General features: G+C 46.8%; 3 protein-coding genes across 3 annotated transcripts in view; 1 reads left to right on the top strand and 2 right to left on the bottom strand.

Annotated features, from left to right (window-relative positions):
• Lsg1 (large 60S subunit nuclear export GTPase 1) overlaps window positions 1–2,833 on the bottom strand; it is a 29,775-nt gene extending 26,942 nt beyond the window's left edge. The window contains exon 1 of the mRNA XM_090344082.1: window positions 2,716–2,833. Coding sequence (XP_090200208.1) covers window positions 2,716–2,814 — 99 coding nt within the window. The 5' untranslated portion in view covers window positions 2,815–2,833. The remainder of the gene's footprint in view (window positions 1–2,715) is intronic.
• A 9,207-nt stretch (window positions 2,834–12,040) lies between these two features.
• LOC150069154 (uncharacterized) lies at window positions 12,041–12,915 on the bottom strand. The gene is made up of 3 exons (XM_090344090.1): window positions 12,715–12,915; window positions 12,410–12,607; window positions 12,041–12,225 (listed from the first exon to the last, which is right to left on the bottom strand). The coding sequence occupies exons 1-3, from the start codon at window positions 12,897–12,899 to the stop codon at window positions 12,222–12,224; spliced, it is 387 nt and encodes a 128-aa protein (XP_090200216.1). The 5' UTR covers window positions 12,900–12,915; the 3' UTR covers window positions 12,041–12,221.
• A 629-nt stretch (window positions 12,916–13,544) lies between these two features.
• Window positions 13,545–15,877, top strand: Fam43a (family with sequence similarity 43 member A). The gene has a single exon (XM_090344087.1). It carries the CDS (start codon window positions 13,730–13,732, stop codon window positions 15,017–15,019), a length of 1,290 nt encoding a protein of 429 aa, XP_090200213.1. The 5' UTR covers window positions 13,545–13,729; the 3' UTR covers window positions 15,020–15,877.
• Window positions 15,878–20,044: the final 4,167 nt, after the last annotated feature.

Below are 20,044 nucleotides of genomic sequence, written 5' to 3' on the forward strand. Positions count from 1 at the left end.
CAGACTAAAATCTGTACTCATAATTAATATTTACATGAGAACTTAACTCATAGTTCATCATTAAATTTAATTTTCAGAATCTTTTGAAATAAATTTTCTCTTAAACTTCATAATCTTACTAATTATGAAACTGAGACTTAGTTAACACGTATTTTTTTTTTTAAATAAATAGTTAAAGCAAAATCCTTCCTTCAGCTTTGTCAAGGCTAGAGTTCTACCACTTGAACCACGGTGCCACTTCCAGTTTTTTCTGCGCATGTGCTACTGATGAATTGAACCTGGGTCTTCCTGCATGCTAGGCAAGCACTCTTACCACTAGGCCAAACTCTCAGCTCCTAAAAAAAATTTCTCAAAATCACAAGCAAAGTGGTAGAAGTAGAACTTAAAGCCAGGCTGACTCTACCAGCCAGCTGATAATTTTTTTCCCCCAGACCTTGGGCTTTCTCAAGGCTAATGCTCAACCACCTGTGCCACAGTGCTACTTCTAGTTTTTTCTGTCTATGTGGTACTGAGGAATTTGCCCAGGGCTTCATGCATGCTAGGCAAGTACTCTGCAGGTGGTTCATGCCTGTAATCCTAGCTATTCACAAGTCTGAGACCTGGAGGACTGAAGTCCAAAGCTAACCTCAGCAGAAAAGTTCTTAAGCTACAGCTACAATTAGTCAACAAAAAACTGTACTGGGGGTGTGTCTCCAGTGGCAGATTATCAGATGTAAGTATAAAAATGAGTAAAAGCAAGAAACACTGAGTTCAATCACACAAAAATAAGCTTAAAAAATACACTTTACATAGTGACCCAACAATGTGTGATATATACCGTAGTGATCCAAATGTGTAAGGACCAATCATTACAGTAAAATGAAAACAAAAGCATTTTAAGACAAAAATTACCTTGCCACATCTAATATATTCAGGCATTTCTTATACTAGCTTACATTAGAAAATAAAACATTGGTTGCAAATGACTGATTTCACCATCCTCATGGGGGAGGAACACAAAGACACAATGCTTATGTGCCTCTGATCATATAAAATAGTATTTATAGAAGTGAACTCCGGGAAATGGAAACAAGAGGTATTTTTCTTTGTTGTTTTCATTTTTTATGTCTTTTTGCTCATTTATCTGTCTTTGGGAGGGTACAGAAATGGAGGGACAAAGGGTGAAAAAATGCAGCAGTGGAATTCACTAGACATTATGTTGAAAATAAACTATGGAACTTGTGGGTGGGGACAAGAGGGAAAACTGGGAGAGAGTGAGGGGAAGGGTGACAGTGTTCAAAAAGAAATACACTCTTTACCTGATTTATGTAACTGAAACCCTTCTGTATATCACTTTTATAGCAATAGAAGAAAACAAATGAACAAAACAACAAAAAACACCATTCTAAGCTATGCTGCTTAGTACAAGCACCAACAAACAAATCCCAGCAAAAATTAGAAGGCTTAAAATTCAGTCCTCTAGATTATCTCAACTATTTCTTAAAAGCTACATTAATAAAAAGTGCCTTTAAATCAATTAGCATGATCAGTACTCAAATGTCTACAGTAACCCAGACTTGATGAATATTGAAAAGAACTGTGTGTTTATTCTGCACACGGGCAAAGATGGGATGGTGTGGCTGGGGCTCATGGAGAGTAACATTAGGGACAAGTTCTACAATACCAGTGGAAGAAATGGTGGCCACTATCTCTGGAATGACAAACACCAAGTCAAAGCACCTTATCAAATTTTTGTGTGTGCAGGTCCTGGGTCTTGTACTGGGTGTTCTCTTTGAGCTTTTGTGCCTCAAGGCTAGCATTCTACCGCTTGAGCCACAGCTCCATTTCTGGCTTTTTGCTGGTTAACTGGCAATAAGTCTCATGGATTTTCCTGTCCAGGCTGGCTTTGAACCGTGATAACTCAGATCTCAGCCTGTAATCAGTGACGATTACAGGTATGAGTCACTGGTGCCCAGCTTTTACTCTCTTTTTCAAGATTCAACTATAATATTCCAAAGGCCTACAGAAATATTTTAGTCTGTAGTACGATAGAAATGAAAGCTCCTTCTCTCAGCGAAGGCGCAGGGATTTGAATTATTTTCTGGTGGCAACCAACAGCTTCTGGAGAATCAAATTTTGGAACAAATCAACAGTATTTGGTCTCTCCTGCTGAGAATCTCCCAAGCACTGCTCTGGTTTCTAAAGCAAAGTAAATAAATCGTTTTCAAGACATGTGGGCATTCAAGACAACTCATCCTTACCCAGTTTCCCCCTCATACTTTAGCTCTGCCTGCCTTCAAGCCTCTCTATTCTGTTCCCTGCTCTCACTTGGAAGACATGGTTCTCATAGTGGCAGGAATTTCTACTTACCCTTCACTTCTGGGAAATTTCTGTGATTGATGATTGATTGTGTGTGTGTGTGTGTGTGTGCGCGCGCGCGCGCGCACCTGGGCCTAAGCCCTGTCCCTAACCTTTACGGCTCAAGGATTGCGTCGCACCGCTTGAACCGCAGCTCTGCTTCCGACTTTTTGGTGGTTAATTGGAGATAAGAGTCTCTCGGACTTTCCCGCCCGGGCTGGCCTTGAGCCGCGATCTTCGGACCTCAGCCTCTCGAGTAGCGAGGATTACAGGCGCGAGCCACTGCGCCCGCGTCGGGGTGACTTCCGACCTCAAACTCTGTGGAGCTCAGCCTCTCAAAACCAAACAGAATAGGAAGGATGGCCTGGTCTTTCTTACCCATGAGTCAGAGAGACGGTGGCTTCGGGTCCGCTGGGTCTGATGGCGGATAAGGGCCCGACCCAGCGACCCACTGCCGGACACTCTCCGCCGTCCCATAGCAAAATGACGCTCCGTCCTTAACCGCTTTCCCTCAGCGCGTGCGGCTTCCGGTTTGGGCCGCTTCGACACCGGAAGTGACGTTTGGGTGAGCCCAAGTAGTTCAGACCTGAAGTTGAGGGGGAGAAAACACAACTACTTGCTCTAGGGCACTTTTTTTGTAGCGCTGGAACTTTCCAATTGCGTTTTAACAAATTAAAAAAACAGTGTGAGCACGCCTTCCACAGATATGCCTATGTCTTCATTTGATAGCGCAGCTGAGATAATGGTACACTCCAGATTGGTCCACCAGTCTTTAGCGACCGGAGAGAAACTAGAACAATCGGAAAATGTGGCCGTTCACCACGCACGGAACTAACTCCGCCTCCCGGCTGTTTCCGTTGGGAGGCGGCCGAGTCTGGGGTGAAGAGTGCTGCTGTGACGGCAGGTGGCACTGCTTCCTGACACTGCTTTTCCATCCAGTTTGGTGTTCCAGTCTTGCAGAAGTCTAGCCCAATAAATACATTTATTATTTATTTCATATTCCTCAGCCGAGAACGTGGGCGGGGGGAGGTCCCCTCCTGGATAGGAGCTCCGAATAGCAAATTGAAAGTTTCTAGAACTCGACGAGATCGCTGCGAGCTCTGATGTCTGCTTTATTTCAAATAAGAAATGTTTACAAGTTCACATTTCCCCATAATGAAAGTGAAAACATATACCTGGTTATGCTCTTAAAGCCGGGGGCCTTTCATTTTACCCTTTGATTTCCTTATAATGCAAACATAAAAAACAGGTTTAGAGGCCGGGTGCAGTGGCTCACGTCTGTAACCTTAGCTCAGGAGGCTGAGATCTGAGGATTGAGGTTCAAAGCCAGCCCGGGCACTAAAGTTCGGGAGACACTTTATCTCCAATTAACCACTAGAAAACCGGAAGTGGCGTTGTGGCTCTAGGGGTAGGGTGATAGCCTTGAGCTGAAGAGCTCAGGGACAGTGCCCAGGCCCAGAGTTCGAGCCCCACGACTGACCTAAAACAACAACAACAAAAAACCCCACTTAGGTATAGGGATAGTTGTGTGCCAGTAAGCTACATTCTCTTTAATCCAGAGCAATGGCCTTCTGGTGTGCTGCTCAGAGAAGGAAGCAGTTTGCCCAAATCATAAATCAAATATGTAAAATGTCAGAAATCAGATTCAAGTCTTAATCACTATCCTATTACTTCCCGGGGTTATAAGGAATAAGAATTGCTAGCAAATATTTTAGAACCCATAGATTCAGGATAATGGCCTGGGTTAGCTATTCCACAATAGGTAACATTAAACATCATTACATGCTATAAATCACGAATGCATACCACTTTTACTTATTAATTTAAAAAAACTAATAAAATTGGTGGATACCAGGAGCTTACATTTCTAATCCTAACCACATAAGAGGCTAAAATCTTTGTTGGAAGCCAGAGCAGGCAGACAAATCTGAGACTCTTTTTTTTTTTTCACAAATCTGAGATTTTTATCACCAATTAATTAGCAAAAAAAAAAAAAGCCATAAGTGTGGCTCAAGTAGTAGATTTACAGCCAGTCTTGAATGAAAAAGAGCACAAGGCCCTGAGTTAAAGCCCCACTAGTGGCTCTCAGGCACCAATACACACACACACACACACACACACACACACACACACAGAGTCCTAGTTTAAAAAATTATGCAAGCAAAAGTCACTAACCTAGTGCTTCTCAAAATTTAATGTGCATATGAATCCCCCGAAGTCTCCTGTACAGGAGTGTTCTGATTCATAAAGTCCATGGTGAGGACAAGGTTTCCCTTTCAAGCAAATTTTCAGATAACAGATGGAATTGGTCCATTGGCCACACTTTGAGTACCAATGGAGTGTGGTCCTTTCTTGTGCAAAAACAATGAAGTGGACTGATAAGCCATAACACATTAGCAACAGGTAGAATTGGGACCATACCACTCTCCCATCTCACTGTTAGTTCTTACCTAACTAGGCTGGACTTTGGGAAGTTCTCAAGGGATTGCTGATGAGTTTTGTAGTAGTTAGCAAGGCTGGAAGGCAGTGTTTACAGGCCAGCAATTACATTTCCCAATATAGATGTAGTATTGTCTTCAAAAATTCTGGACATAATCTTCACACAGAAAAAATACAGAAGATATATGCAATAGAATTAGTGATTTCTGGGCATTGGTGGCTCATGCCTATAATCCTAGCTACTTAGGAGGTTGAGATCTGAAGATTGCAGTTCAAACCCAGCCTTGATAGGAAATTTTGTGAGGCTTTTATTTCCAATCAAGCACCAAAAAAGTCAGAAGGGGAGCTGTGGCTCAAGTAAGGAGAGCGCTAACCTTGAGCAAAGCAAGTTCAGGGATAGCACCTAAGCCCTAGGACTGGCAAAAACAAACAACAACAACAAAAGAAGAATTAGAGATAGCTTCTGATCTTCTCTCTAGAGCTGAGTGGCTAAAGATAAAACTAACTTTTATATGGGGCCAGGAGTTTGGCCTAGTGGTAGAGTGCTTGCCTAGCATGCACGAAGAGCTGGGGTCAATTCCTCGGTGCCACATACATAGAAAAAAGCCAGAAGTGGTGCTGATGCTCAAGTGGTAGAGCTCTAGCCTTGAGAAAGTCCAAGGACAGTGCTCAAGCCCTGAGCTCAAGCCCAGGACTGGCAAAAATAAAATAAGATTAATGGATACGACTGAGGTTTAGCTCTAGTGGCTCACAACTGTAATTCTAGCGAAGCAGGAGACAGAAATTTGAACATCAGGTTCAAAACCATGCTTTGCAGAAAAGTCCATAAGGTTCTTATCTTCAAATTACCAGCAAAAAATGGGAAATGGAATGTGGTCAGAGTGGTAGAATGCCAGCCTTGAGTGGAAGAAAAGCTACAGAAGAGCACTCAGGCCTCAAGTTCAAGCCCCGGAGGTAGCATGCATACACACACACACACACACACACACACACACACACACACACACACATACATATATGCATACGCATACGCATACAAACACATACACATACACACAGAGAGAAAAAGAAAAAAATAGGCTTTTTATATGTTAATAGTGATAATAGATGAGCTAGAAAAATCTTCCATATCATTCCTAGAGCTCAGTCAGTAAATTGAGATTTTACTACAGTTTCCTCTTCTAGTTCTGTCACTGTCAAGAGTTTGAGAAAACAAATATTTTAGGTCTCTGTTGTCATTATTATAAGAGTTCCCAAAAGTCTTGTCTAAGTAAACCCATGTGATAATTTAATCAGGATTGGAATAAAAAGGGTATTGACAGTGTAAGATGATTTAGCAAATACTCTTATCCACAAAACATAATTATTTTAAAATATTTTTCCCAAGTCACCACTCCAAAGATTCTAGCCTATTTTCTTATCTGTTTAATGGAGCATAATTACAATATTCAAAATTTCTGTTTGACAGACAGAGCACGTGAGATTACGCTGCATAAGACTGTTATTCAGTACTTGGGGTACTAATTTGGCACCGATGAAAAACATTTTTCCCATCAACTGAGTATGTACATGAGAAGTTAGGTTGATAACTGGTCCATGAGAAGGGCAAAGAGGAAGCAAATGAGGGTGCTGATGACGAAAGATCATGGAAGCCAGAGTCAGAAGGCTGAAGTGTGATCGGAGAGGGGAGAGGTGATTGTGGTGATGAAAGGTTGGGCAAGGTGCTGGCTGCTGCCCCAATGAGGAGGTTGCAAAGATGAATCAGCTCAGGTTCCTGCCCTCTAACTGCAGAAACTCTTCCACCCACGTGTCAGGGAACAACACAGCCCAGCCAAACTCGTATCATCGATTTGTCATGTTGCCGGGAATGTTCGCCCATCAGGCTTGTTGCATCTGAAACACTGGACAGGTCATCTTGATTCTCCATAGACTCAAGTCCTTCACTTGAAGCCAGGATTCTCTGAACAGCTAACCTCTGGAGAAGGCACTTTGATTTGGAGACTAGAAGTCTCGTATCCAGCTTCCCCATGGCAATAAAAGGAGTGTCCCCAGTCCATGGTGTTGCATAATACTTGAGTTACCTTGTCTGAACAAATGTAGTTACAAGTCTGAAATCCACACCCAGGAAAAACCTTCGAGTAGCTTTTGGCAATCCAACTCTACACTGCCAAGCCTCTGTGCTCCATATCTGTCTGGGGCGGGAGAGAGAGTGTGGGTGAGTTTTTGTATCGATTTTCCTTTCACCCCTTGTCACTGGCAAAGAAACTGTTTTCAGGCAAACTTGAAGCCCTGTCCCCCTTTCTCTCATTCTTGACACCCCCCTCCTCACCCTTTGAGGACATTAAAGCAGTTTGAGAAGGCTGAGAGCTGTGAAAGTGGAAGTGTGGTCATCTTTGTAGTATCTGAGTCAGTAGGGACACCTCCTTCTGATTATTTGCCATTCTATTTCTCTTTGTGGAAAACAGGTGGATTCAATATGTCAAATGGTTATTATAAATGATTAAGAAACGTCAATCAAACATAAAAATTGCCCACCTGTGTAAGATGTGCATGCAAGGAAAAGTGCCAAAGGGCCTGCCTTATAAGCTACAGGGCCTTACGTGCACTGTATGTACACTCACAGATTTTTCTCCCACTTATTTGTGGAAAAACTAGGATCTTTTATCATGGATGTCTGCAATTTTCCATTCACAACAGTCAAATGAGAAAAGGCATTGCTATTTTTCTGCACTTCAGAGTGGTAGCAATTGAGTCTCAATAAAGTGAAGCAAAGTAAAGGAGGCTAGAAGTAGGCTTAATAGTGACAAACTCAAAATCTGCAGATAGAAAGTGCTAAGACTAAATCATCCATCCACCTGTCCATCCTTTCCTAGGCTCTGGAATTTCAGCAGTACACAGACCCCCTACCCGAATGAGCACACATTTTAGTGATGATCAGCCACAGTTTAATAGGTAATCAATAATGGAGCCATGGACTACACCACCAAGTAAGTCAAAATCTATCAGAGGGGACGTCTGATAATCAGACTTTTACTTTTTTGGGGTCAGTTATGGGGCTTGATCTCTGGGCCTGGGGCACTGTCCCTAACTCTTCAGCTCAAGGCTAGAACTCTACAACTTTGAATCAAAGCACCACTTCCAGTTTTCATATGGCTAATTGGAGATCAGAGTCTCATGGACTTTTGTGCCCAGGCTGGCTTTGAACTGTGATCCTCAAATCTCAGCCTCTTGAATAGCTAGGATTACAGGTGTTAGCCACCAGCACCCAGCTCAACCTTTGAATTTTATCTCTACCTGTGACCCCTCACCTTAAATCACTCCAAATAGATTAATAAGCACTAGCATTTCTGCATGACTGGCCTGAAGGAGAGGATACCGGGGTACACAGGTGCCATTCACATCTATGAGAAGAGAGAGAAGACTGTTCTAAGGATACACAAGGCAAACAGAACCAGAATGCCCAGTAGAGACCACTTGATCTGCTTAGAGTCGAAGTGGTTCAAAGATGCAGTATTCACTTTTGGAAAATACTCAGCTTCCTGCCCATAAAGTGCTCAAGCAAAGCCTAGATACCCTGGACCAGAATGTTCTGAATTAGGTTTGTGCTGTGCCTTAAAGTGGGCATTGGCTAATAGCACTGAGGTGCTTGGCAGACTCCTGACCCTGGAACATTCCCTTCCTCTTAATGGTACCTGTGCTTCTCCTTGACATCAGACACAGCAGGAGATCTCGAACAGCTGGAGAGGTCACCTGGCTGGCAACAGCAGGGGAATTACTTGGCTACATCATGCTATGAGATCATGACCTCTTTGTCATGAGTGCGTTGAACAGTAGTAAATTTAGTTACCATTGGTTACTATTATTAGAAATGGAAATGTCAAAATAACAAATTTTATTTTATTTTTTGCTAGTCCTGGGGCTTGAATTCAGGGCCTCAGCAACATTTCTGGCATTTTTTGTGTATGCAGTACCAAAGAATCCAACTTGGGTCTTCATGCATGCTAGGCAAGTACTCTACCACGAGGCCACACTCCTGGCCCAAAATAATAAGTTTTTAAATACAAGGTTTCTGCTTTAAAGGTAATGATGCAGGGGTACAATTTCTCTTCTTTCCACTTTCAATGCTAATCTAGTCCTTAAGTGCCCTTGTCTTGGTGGCACTGATGAGAAGAATCGCTTGTAAGACTATATCCCATCATGGCAGATGGCACTCTGTTGGAAGATCATGCATGAGGGAGAAATCAGGTGGTGAAACAGGAAGCACAGGAGTCAGAAGACCCAGGAGTCAAATTTGCTCTTTTCTGACAACACTCTCTTATGGGAACTAACTGGGACCTCACAAGAACTGTTTAACCCCTTCTCAAGGTAGCGCCTCTGAGGACCCAACGATCTCCTAAGAATGCTGATGTCGATTCTGGAGGTCCCTCCGGAGTCAGAAATATCACACAGGATGGGGAAGTTTGAGTGTCCTTGACCCCACCAAGTACATAGCTACCCACAGGCCTTCGCCTCCGTGATGCCTTTGACCAGGGTAACACTGTCCATTCATGTGATCTAAAATGTTCCAGTTAGTCACATTAAGGGAGGAAAAAGAAATTAAAATAATAATATAGGGGCCTAGAGCTTGCCCTGAACTGGCAAAAAAAATATACATTTCACCTAACTCACCAAAACCTAAATATCATTGAAGTAATAGAACAAGGAAATCTTTCACAATCCTTTTGTCTTAACAGGCCTTTGAAATCATGCCTCAGTTTGAGCACACCATATTTTAGTGCTCAAAGATCACCTGTGTCTCTCATATTGCTCAGCACATGCCAGAACCCTCTGCCTTATCTCTGCATGCCAGGCTCTGGCTTACCTTCCTGGCTTACCATCCTTTCAGCTCAGTCACTTTCTCTTCTAAACAGTCTCCTTTGCACTGGAGACTTGCCACTATCAGATATTTTATTAGTTGGCTGTTGATTATCTGCCTTTGCACAGGCTGTAAATCACAGGAAGGTAAATACCTGTCTTTACTGTTGCCCCAGTGACGACGTCACAGCCAAAGCTGACTCTGAACAAATATTTGCAGAATGACTTTGAAGATTCCAGATTTATCATCTCCGAAGTCAGTGTTCATTCAGTGAGATGCTGGGGGAGGAAGGTGAAGAGGGAGGAGCATTATGCAAAACATAGATGGTGGAAAGCCAGTCCAGAAGTCTTATGTGAGATAAGGCTGGCTCTAGAGGCAAAACCAGGGGCTGGGACTCCTGGTGGCAGTATTTCTTCTAGTTCCCACTTGGCTGTTGTTCCTACTACTGGCTTGTCCAGTTTTATGAGTGGCATTTCTGCCTGCTACCAGTAGATGGGGCAGTATCACAAAAAGTGCAGTCAGTGGCTGATTTCCTAGCTGGCTTTGCTGACTTCTGTTCTGGCTTTTGTCTGCTCCTAAACATAGACCTCAGAGTTCCCAACAGAAGAAGCCCAGCCTCAGTTGCTTTCAAGAGGAGTGGCTAGCTTTACCACAAGGTGAGGCAGGCCCCAGAGGCTGGCTCAGATCCAGTACCGGAGGAATAGCCTGATTGGCCCCCTTCCTGGGTCTTAGATTACATGACTCACTATGCCAGAGTGCTCACATTTGCCTAGAACCTCTCTGTTCTCCCAAGGTTGAAACGAGCTTATTAAAAAGACTGTCAAGGTGTGTGATACACAAGGTATGACATACATAGGTGAACAGGAACAGCTCTGTGGGCCTGTCCTTCTGGGACTGGCCTAGTCGCTGTTAAAATCTAGTTGGCTAGTAGACACACCTCCCTGGCAGTGTGATGCTCTCACTTCCCGATCCTGTGAAATCCTTGATGGTGTTACCTGCAGAGACTAAGACCAGCCTTAGCCCCAAATTACTTCCTTCCCTCCTCCTTAGGACCTCTCTCTGGCCCTTGGACTTCTGAGCCACTCGGAAAAGTCAACTGCGTAAATAAGATATGATGTCAACTTTTGTAGAGTGTAGACTTTGAGATTGTGGACCAGCTAAAACTGGTCACTATTGTTTAGCACAGGTTAATTTGGTGTGTTTCCTCCAGAATTCTTTTTTTTTTTGAACACATACTACCTTCATTGAGACTGCATAATACTATGGAAATTTGGCAGAAGAGCAGACTAAACTTCAGAGTTTATTGTAGCCCTTATACATCCCAATACTATGTGTGACAATCTTATACTAACCAATCGTTGAAGCTGAGGAGTTTATAGGGCCAGCTGTGAAAAAGACACTCTTCCTCCAAAAAACCATTATCAGAAGACTTTCTTCCCTGATAGGAAAGCTTCTTCTTCTTCTTTTTTTGTTATAGTCATGAAACCCCACTCTACCTTATATACATGTATGCATTCTCTAAGTCTACTATGATCTAGTCACACAAAGCCTTTCCACCCCATTTCCTGTTCAGAGAAATTCTATCATTTAAAAAATATCACCACCTCCAAGAAGCTTTTTCTGGTTTTCTTAGTCCCAATGAACCTTTTATTTTCCACGCTTCTCAATGTAAGCTAGGTCCTTCTCATAGCATTTAGACTTCTTGTTCATATGCATGTCTCATTCATTAAGTAAGCAAACATTTGTTAAAGTGCCAATTTGTCCCAGGCCCTACAAACTCTCATAAAGCCTGCATTCAAGAAGAAGCTCAGGGTTGGGTAGAGTATATAGACTTTATTGGACTGAATATTTCTTAGAGACAAATTGGGTCTACTTGTAGTTCAGGAGCAGGCATCAAAGCTACACAGAAAAGCTACTTAAATTGAAGTTCAGCACCAACAATACAATTCCCAGGAAGGTTAAAAAGCAGCAAAGGTAGAGGATCAAGGAATTTCCAGGAACCCCCCTGCATTGGTTCTGAGATGAGGAGTGGGCAGGGAAGATGTCCAAATCCCAGTGGACTGGGCCTTGAGGCAGAACACAGTTCTCCACCAGGAGTCTTGCAGTTTGACTCTTTTCGGTAATCCTAGCTATTCAGGAGGCCGAGATCTGAAGAGTACAGTTTGAAGTCACCCTGGGCAGGAGAGTCGGAAAGACTCTTACTTCCACTTAAGCACCAAAAATGCTGGAAGTGGAGCTGTGGCTCAAATGGCCAAGTGCTGGTTTTGAATACAAAAAGCTCAGGGATGGCACCCTGCCCTGAGTTAAAGTCTCAGGACTGGCACCCCCCCACATGATTAATGAGATGATCACTTAAATAAAAATGACATTTGGATTTTCACTAAGAATTCTCATCCAAAATACGGCAGAGATATAATAAAGCAAACTGAGATCTAACCACATACAGCCTGATTTAGAAATATTGTGTACTTCGGAGAACTGCTCCACTCTGAGGACTAACAGCAGGAAGGGGTATTCTTGGGAACCAAGGGCATCTGATGTGTTGACTTACAATATTGTTCATTCAGTTATCCTGATACTTCATTGCTGTTCACCTGTGGGTAACCAAGATAGTAGTACACCTTCATCTCTTTGCCTTCTGAAAATAGTAATATTAAACAGTATTCAGTGGTTCTCGGTGAGCTGTCACACAGTGGGTGGGGGGAAGGTTTCTCCGACATTTTTGCACGGCGGGGGGGGGGGAGAATGATAATGGGCAATTTCAACTCTCAACATCACCTCCTCCACAAGTTTCGATCTAGGCATCCATTTATTTCCCGAGTCGCAATTCCGCCTGGAGGTGTAGTGTCAGAGTTCATCTGGGGAGCCCCAGGTCTCGGCGGATCCTGCAGATAAAAGGAGTTGGTAGATTTGGGGTGCGGCTGGCTGGTTGGATCGGTCTTCTTCTTCGCTCGACCAGTGGCTGCAACGATGTCCCTTTAAGAGACCAGAAATCCGTCGGGCGTCGCAGCGCGAAGCACACCCCCTCCTCTGCTCCTCCCCCGTCCCCGCGCGGCGAATGGTTCGCGCCGGCCTATATTTACCCGTGCGCTTCCTCCCGGACGGCAACGATGTGAGCCGGCCACCGCGCGCGGGATCCCAGAGGGCGCACGGGCGAAGGCGGGCAGCCGGTCGACGAGCGCCCGGGAGCGGACTTGGACGCCTCCCCGAAGGGAAGAAATGAGGTAGCGGCGCTCCCCTGGAGCCGGCGATGCGCGCGCCCCGCCATCGGAGCCCCGCACTGCCCTGGCAGAGCGGGCCGGGACAGTGAGCCGGCGAGCGCGAGTTCCCGGCGGGCGTGCGGGCGTGCGTGCGTGCGGGCGGGCGGCGGGAGCCGAGGAAGATGCGGTGAGCTACGGCGGCGCAGCCGCGCGGGGTCCGCCCGACCCACCACCGGACTGCACCTGGGGGCCAGCCGCGGCTTCGGGGACCGGTGCTGCCGCGAGGCTCGGGGTTTCCAGCCGCCCGTGGGGGGCGGGGAGCTTTGGGACGCACTGCCGGAGTTCCCGCGGCCGCTGGCCCGGGGCCCGGGGCTGGAGTGTGAGCACCCCCCGCCTCCGCGATCACGATCGCCGAAGACTTCTGCATATGCCCACCCCATTCTGGACGCTTCTGCTGCCACCCTTCTATTGAGTCCTACGCGCCTATCTAGTTGTTTTTTCCTAAGACATTTTCCGATCCACCCGCCTTCCCTCTGTTGTGCTGCTTGCCAGAGACTTTTGCTGGGGTCCTTGCTCGGGCTGGGGCAGTTGTGTGTGTGGCTGTGTGTGCGCGCGAGCCAGCTTTCCCCCTGTTCCCTGCCTTTGTACACTCAAAGCTAAGTGTTGCTTCCCCCCCTAATATATAATATATACTATAATATATATATCCCCCCTTGCGGGATTCCCAAGGCCCATCTGCTCTCTTCTGCACACCTCCTCCCTCTGTCCCCACTACTGGGCTGCTCACGCCACGAGTATCATCTTTGGGTCCGGCCTCCGCCTGGTTTGGTGGCTCAGCGGGGCTCGCAGTCGGGCGCTCGGCCGCCGCCACCCAGCTCCGCCGGGGCGCCCTCCGGAGATGCTGCCGTGGAAGAAGCACAAGTTTGAGCTGCTGGCCGAGGCGCCGCCGCGGCAAGCGTCCAAACCCAAAGGCTACGCGGTGAGCCTGCACTACTCGGCGCTGAGCTCGTTGGCGCGGGCTTGCCCGGAAGGCGTCCTCAGCCGGGTGGGCAGCATGTTCCGCTCCAAGCGCAAGAAGCTGCACATCACCAGCGAGGACCCCACCTACACCGTGCTCTACCTGGGCAACGCCACCACGATCCAGGCGCGCGGCGATGGCTGCACCGACCTGGCCGTGGGCAAGATCTGGAGCAAGAGCGAGGCGGGCCGTCAAGGCACCAAGATGAAGCTGACTGTGAGTGCGCAGGGTATCCGCATGGTGCACGCCGAGGAGCGCGCGCTGCGCCGCCCGGGCCACCTCTACCTGCTGCACCGCGTCACCTACTGCGTGGCGGACGCGCGGCTGCCCAAGGTCTTCGCCTGGGTGTACCGGCACGAGCTCAAGCACAAGGCGGTCATGTTGCGCTGCCACGCCGTGCTGGTGTCCAAACCCGAGAAGGCCCAGGCCATGGCCCTGCTGCTCTACCAGACGTCAGCCAACGCTCTGGCGGAATTTAAACGCCTCAAGCGGCGGGACGACGCGCGGCACCAGCAGCAGGAGCTGGTGGGTGCGCACACCATCCCGCTGGTGCCGCTGCGCAAGCTGCTCCTGCACGGCCCCTGCTGCTACAAGCCCCCGGTGGAGCGCAGCCGCAGCGCGCCCAAGCTGGGCTCCATCACCGAGGACCTGCTGGGGGAAGAGCAGGAGCTGCGCGAGGAAGAGGAAGAGGAGCACCCCGAGGGCTGCCTGGAGGAGGAGGAGGAGGAGGAGGAGGACCCGGACCGAGTGGGGGAGGGGGACGCAGCGGAGGAGGCCGAGGAGCAGGGGGCGCTGGTGGTGGCCACGCACATCGAGTGTGGGGACTTGCTGGACACGCTGGACAATGGCTGCGAGGAGACGCTGGGCGATGGCGGGGTCATACTGGGTCCAGGGCTCGGAACGCCGCCGGCCGCGCTGCCCGGCAGCACCTCCGACATGAAGGCCCAGCTGTCGCAGCTTATTAGCGACCTGGGCGAGCTCAGCTTCGGCAACGACGTGCGCACCCTGCAGGCGGACTTGCGGGTGACGCGGCTGCTGTCGGGAGAGAGCACGGGCAGCGAGAGCTCCATCGAGGGCGGGGGCCCAGACGCCACCCCAGCCACTGTCCCCGCCGGAGACGCGTCCGGCCCCGCCGACTGCGCCAGCCTGGATGAGTCCCACTCGGGTTGAGTTTCCATCGGGCCCCCTGCGTGCACTCCCGGTCACCCCACAGTGGTTCCCCCCCACACCTCGGTCCGGTCCCCTGCTTGTCCCACCCCCGCTCCGGGAAAGGGGAAGTGGGGCACGAGAGGCCAGATCTCAGCTTGAGACCCACGTCTAGAGTTCCTCGCTGCCTCTTTCCCCAGCAGAGGCCGTTCAGGCTGGCAGTGGGGATTCAGTGAGAAAGGAGGAAACCCCACAACCGCGGGGAGCAGCCCTCCGGGATGGAGGGGAGGTGAAAAGTTGGAAAAATCCACCAGCCAGCTTGAGGGGGCCTGAGGCCAATTTCCTGTTTGTGAAGCAGCTGGGACCCGAGGAGGAAGGGGCAGCTTCCTCAAGCCACCCCCTCATGGGAGACACCCTCCACTGTCACTGACTTCTCAACAGAAATCACAATGTCTGAGGCTTAATACCACCCCTGACCTCCAGGGTTTTTGTTTTTGTTTTTGGTGCAAGGGAGCTTGGGCTGTTTACCTCAGACTCAGACTCTTAAAATTCTGCCAAATTCCTCAAATAACCATTTTTAGGGGTGGGGGGGACAAGAAAAAAAAAACGCATTTTGTTTACAGTTTAAGACATCTAATATCTAAGAAGGAGTTTTCTTTTAGAAACACACACCTTCCTCCTGTCCCAAAGATCTCACTCCATGATGCTGTGTAAAATATTTTTGCACTGTTGTGAAGTATTTTTTTGACATCTTTTTTTTTGTATATAACTGTGTTCTCAAAAGTTGAATGTTTATATATCTTTTGCTGTGCAAAAGAATATGTAAAATGTTGTTTGGTTGTATATACAGAAATGTGTATAAAACATTTTGTTATTTTTTGAGGAGTGCTCTTCTGGCTCTGTTTGCTTGGCAGCAGGGAGAGAATAAAGAGGAAAACAAACAGAACAAAATGAGCATCTGGAACTGCTACCCAAGTGTTTAGTGGTGGAGGTGGTAGCCTCATGTGTCCTTGGATGGTGCTGAGGGCACTGGGTGAGGATTAGAGAAGGTAACTCTTCTTGATGTATGTTGTGAGGGCTTCCTAGAGGCACAACCTAGTACCAGCCTTCTCCAGCATATTCTATATCTGTTTGTTATATGAACATGGACTCAGGATCTTCTTGAGTTCATGTTTGGAGAGCCTGGGGTAAGCTTGATTTGCTACACTCAGACTTGTGCTGCTATTAATGGAGTTATTTTTGCCACGTGCTGATCTGTTACCAACTTCAGTGGGCTCTCCTCCTGACCAAGTGTAAGGAGACAGTGATCTTTTTCCTTGCAAACAGCCAAGGAATCTTAAGAGATGAACTAGATAGGAGTCTTTAGGGGGATCTCCAAGGAGTAGGGCCTGTTCTGTTTTTCCTGGGAGGAAAAGCAAGCAGAAAAAGAAGTTGTAAGCTCCAATCATGGGTGAGTGAGTCACCATGCAGGTGGGGTGGGGGCTGGCAGCTTGCAGAGCTGTTTCCTTCCCTTCTACAACTCAGCCTGGCCCAATGGGACTGGCAGGGAGAGCTAGTCAGAGAAGACCTGGTAGAGTTCCACTCAGAGTGGGTTTTCATGTTTTCCGTATGTTTGTTTCTGTTGTAAACTCCAAACAGATGTCCCTAGTGGCGCTATACCCCACACCCGATCAGCTGCAAGTTGTAATAAGATACTACCCAATCTGCCTTCTGCAAATGCATTTTCCTCTGTGCCCTTTTGGGCCTCTTTTCCTGTCTTGCATAAGTAGCCTCCCTCTTGGCTTTCTTTGCTGTCCTAGGCTGCTTTGCTTTGTTTTCATCAAAAATATGTTCTAAGCAGCTAGACCCAGGGAGCATAAGAAGCTTGGAATTCTCTGGAACCAGAGGGGAAGGCAGAATGAAAGATGTGATTTCTAATGAATGGGAGTGGCTCAGGGCTAGGGCTTCTTTTTTAAGAGAAAAGCCAAGGAGGTGAGTGGGAAATATTTTTAATTCAATGCCATTTTAAGGACATGGGCTAGGCTTGGGGTGTGTGTGTGTGTGTGTGTGTGTGTGTGTGTGTGTGTGTGTGTATGTTTGTATATAGGGTCTTGAACTCAGGGCATGCAACACTCTTAGTTTCTTGTTTTTTGTTTTGCTTAAGGCTAGCACTCTACTAACTTGAGCCACAGCTTCACTTTGGGGTTTTTGTTGCCTAATTAGAGGAAAGAGTCTTATGGACTTTTCTGCCTAGGTTGGCTCCTAACTCTACACCAGCCGTTTTCCCCTCCCCACCCCCATTAAAAAAAAAATCTGCACCAGGCTTTTGAATCCATTATATTATGGTTTAGTGAAGTCCCCCCTCTCCTTCTTCCTGAACTCCTTAGATACACAGTATTCATGACATTTTTTTGTTTTTTGGTCGTTATGGGGCTTGAACTCTGAGCCTGGGTGTTGTCCCTGAGCTCTTCAGCTCAAGGCTACCACCCTAATCCTGGAGCCACAGTGCCACTTCCTGTTTTCTAGTGATTGATTGATTGATTGGAGATAAGAGTCTCACAGACTTTAGTGCCCAGACTGGCTTTGAACTGTGATCCTCAGATCTCAGCCTCCTGAGTAGCTAGGATTACAGGTGTGAGCCACTGCATCCAGCTTGACTACATTTTTAAATGCTCAGGTAGAGGTCAGGAAAAATCCCTTGCCTACACACTCCCAGCGAGGTGACCTTGCACAACCTTGCCTGATCAGCAGAGAGCCCCATGGACCATCACGATCCTGTCCAACCAGATTGAAGATTTCCAGTTATTTCCACACATTGGCAAATTCCTCTGCTGATCAAAACTGACGAAGACATACCACAAGGAAGATAATTTGGCTGATACCCAGGCTGGGACTGGGTGTGGGTGTCCTCATTCTTACCTAGTTGTATGTCCAGTGAGAACGTCAGGACTGCCTTTCATCTGTGATGGATAGTGTATGGTGATTGGTCAGACAATGACCTTACAACCTGCTCTATCAATAAGTGTAAGGCAGTGCTTTAAAGATTTTCCTTCTTATCTGCTTCATAAATAGCAAGGGGGAGGGAAGTGATGAAAGGAGAAGGCATAAAAGCCTACAAAATAAGTAGCTAGTTCCTCCCTGGCCTTCCATCACTCTTCTCTGTCCTCTCTGCTTTTTGACTTTCATCCTCACTGTACCCCAGGGCTCATGACGGCTGTAATTCTAGAAGCAATGTGAAGGTGATACATGATTCACCTCTTGTTACATCTCAGTCTTCTAAGGATGGTATCACTCGAGTGAGAAGAAAGGTTTCAAATGAAAAAACACCTAAAAACAAATTTGCCTTTGGGGAACAAAACAAGAGTGCTATAACAAAACCGAAGTGGAGTAGTGAGATAGAAAAGATGTTCCAGAAAATACCTGAAGTCTGGTTTCTTCATCAAATGTTAACTCTTCCCTTTTTGCAAGGTGAGGCTCCAGTTTCTCCTTTATGTAACCTGATGGTACTTTAAATACAATGAGACACTATACATTCTTTCCCAGCCCAAGAAATGTTCTTGGTCCAGAAATGCAGCGTTGACTGCAGGAAACTCAGAGTAACTTCCGGCCAAAGGAAGAATTGTTGCAGTGTGGCCACTGAGTCCTTGGAACAGACTTTCAGGCCTTTGTCAACCTCAGCACAAACACCCTCTGTTCCTTTCTACAGTGTGTTGTGTATGCTGAGGGGGAAGGAGGGAGGAGGAGCATGGAAAAAAATCAACAATAGTATGACAGCTCCTCTTTACTACAGTAGTTTCAAAGAACTCCCCCTCCACACACACTTGCTCCTTAAAGAAAACATCCCTCCCTGCCCGTGCCCCACAGTGGATTCTAAACAAATTAGACAGGCTCTGTTATACTTCCCAGAGGAAGGCTGTGTTGGTGAAGGAGAGAGAATTGGTTGTGAGAATCTATCCCCTTGGCACCACACTGGAGATTTAAAAATCTCACCAGAGTCATGAAGGATCATGAGAAACACGAAAATTCTATTAGGACCAAGTTGCCCTCTTCTCTAACAGGATTTAGTAATTTAATCAGCAGCTATCTTTCCACCATGTGGCATGCATTAGTAGCTCTACTGTGTACTGGTAGACGAGGCATAACAGAGCTAGAAATGTGCATGGACTTCAGGGGCCAAGAGTAGATTGGTGCTTGGGAAATACAGCTCTTGGCAGCTGGGGACTGTTGTGGCCCAAAGGAGTTCTGCTTTCTTGGATTCAGCGTTTTTCATAGGACCATATCTGGATCTGACTTTATTGGTACCTGAGACCTTTTCTTTTTCCCCTTGCTCACAACCCCAAGAATACCTGGGACCAAATCTCCAACACCAGTTTATAAGTAACCCACTTTGAACAATTTTGGTTTATCACTGTTTTGGTGATTTGAATGGCTAGGTGGCACTAGAAAAGTGTCCACCCCTTTCCTTTCCAGTCCTGGAGCTTGAACTTGGGGTCAGGTACTGACTGTCCAAGCCTAGTATCTCTCCTACTTGAGTCTCTGTGCCATTCTAGCTTTTTCTGTTTATGTGATACTGAGGAATCAAACCCAGGACTTCATGCATGCTAGGCAAGCACTCTACCACTAAGCCACATTCCCAGCCAAAGGTTTTCATTTTTTATTTTTTATTTTTTTGTCGGTTGTGGGGCTTGGACTCTGGGCTGGGCCCTGTCCCTGAGCCCTTCAGCTCAAGGCTACTGCCCTATCCTTGAGCCTCAGTGCCACTCTCACTTTTCTAGTGGTTAATTGGAGATAAGAGTCTTTGGTCTTTAGTGCCCTGGCTGACTTTGAACCAAGATCCTCAGATCTCAGCCTCCTGAGTAGCTAGGATTACAAGCATGTGCCACCATGCCTGGCTTAAAGTCTTCATTGTTAACTCTCATAGACAGTAGGCTTTTTTTCATTTCTCTGCCATCCCTTTCCACCAGCTAATACATCATTCCCTTGGCTTCTTTCATTGCTTAGCTCCCCATTTTGTTCTGGCTTCATGTTCCTGTCTTTCTGCAAACCTGTTCAGAGCTTATATCATCTGAA

The sequence above is a fragment of the Megascapheus bottae genome, chromosome 1, assembly GCF_031878675.1.
Source record: "Megascapheus bottae isolate mThoBot1 chromosome 1, mThoBot2.hap1, whole genome shotgun sequence".
Lineage (NCBI taxonomy): Eukaryota > Metazoa > Chordata > Mammalia > Rodentia > Geomyidae > Megascapheus > Megascapheus bottae.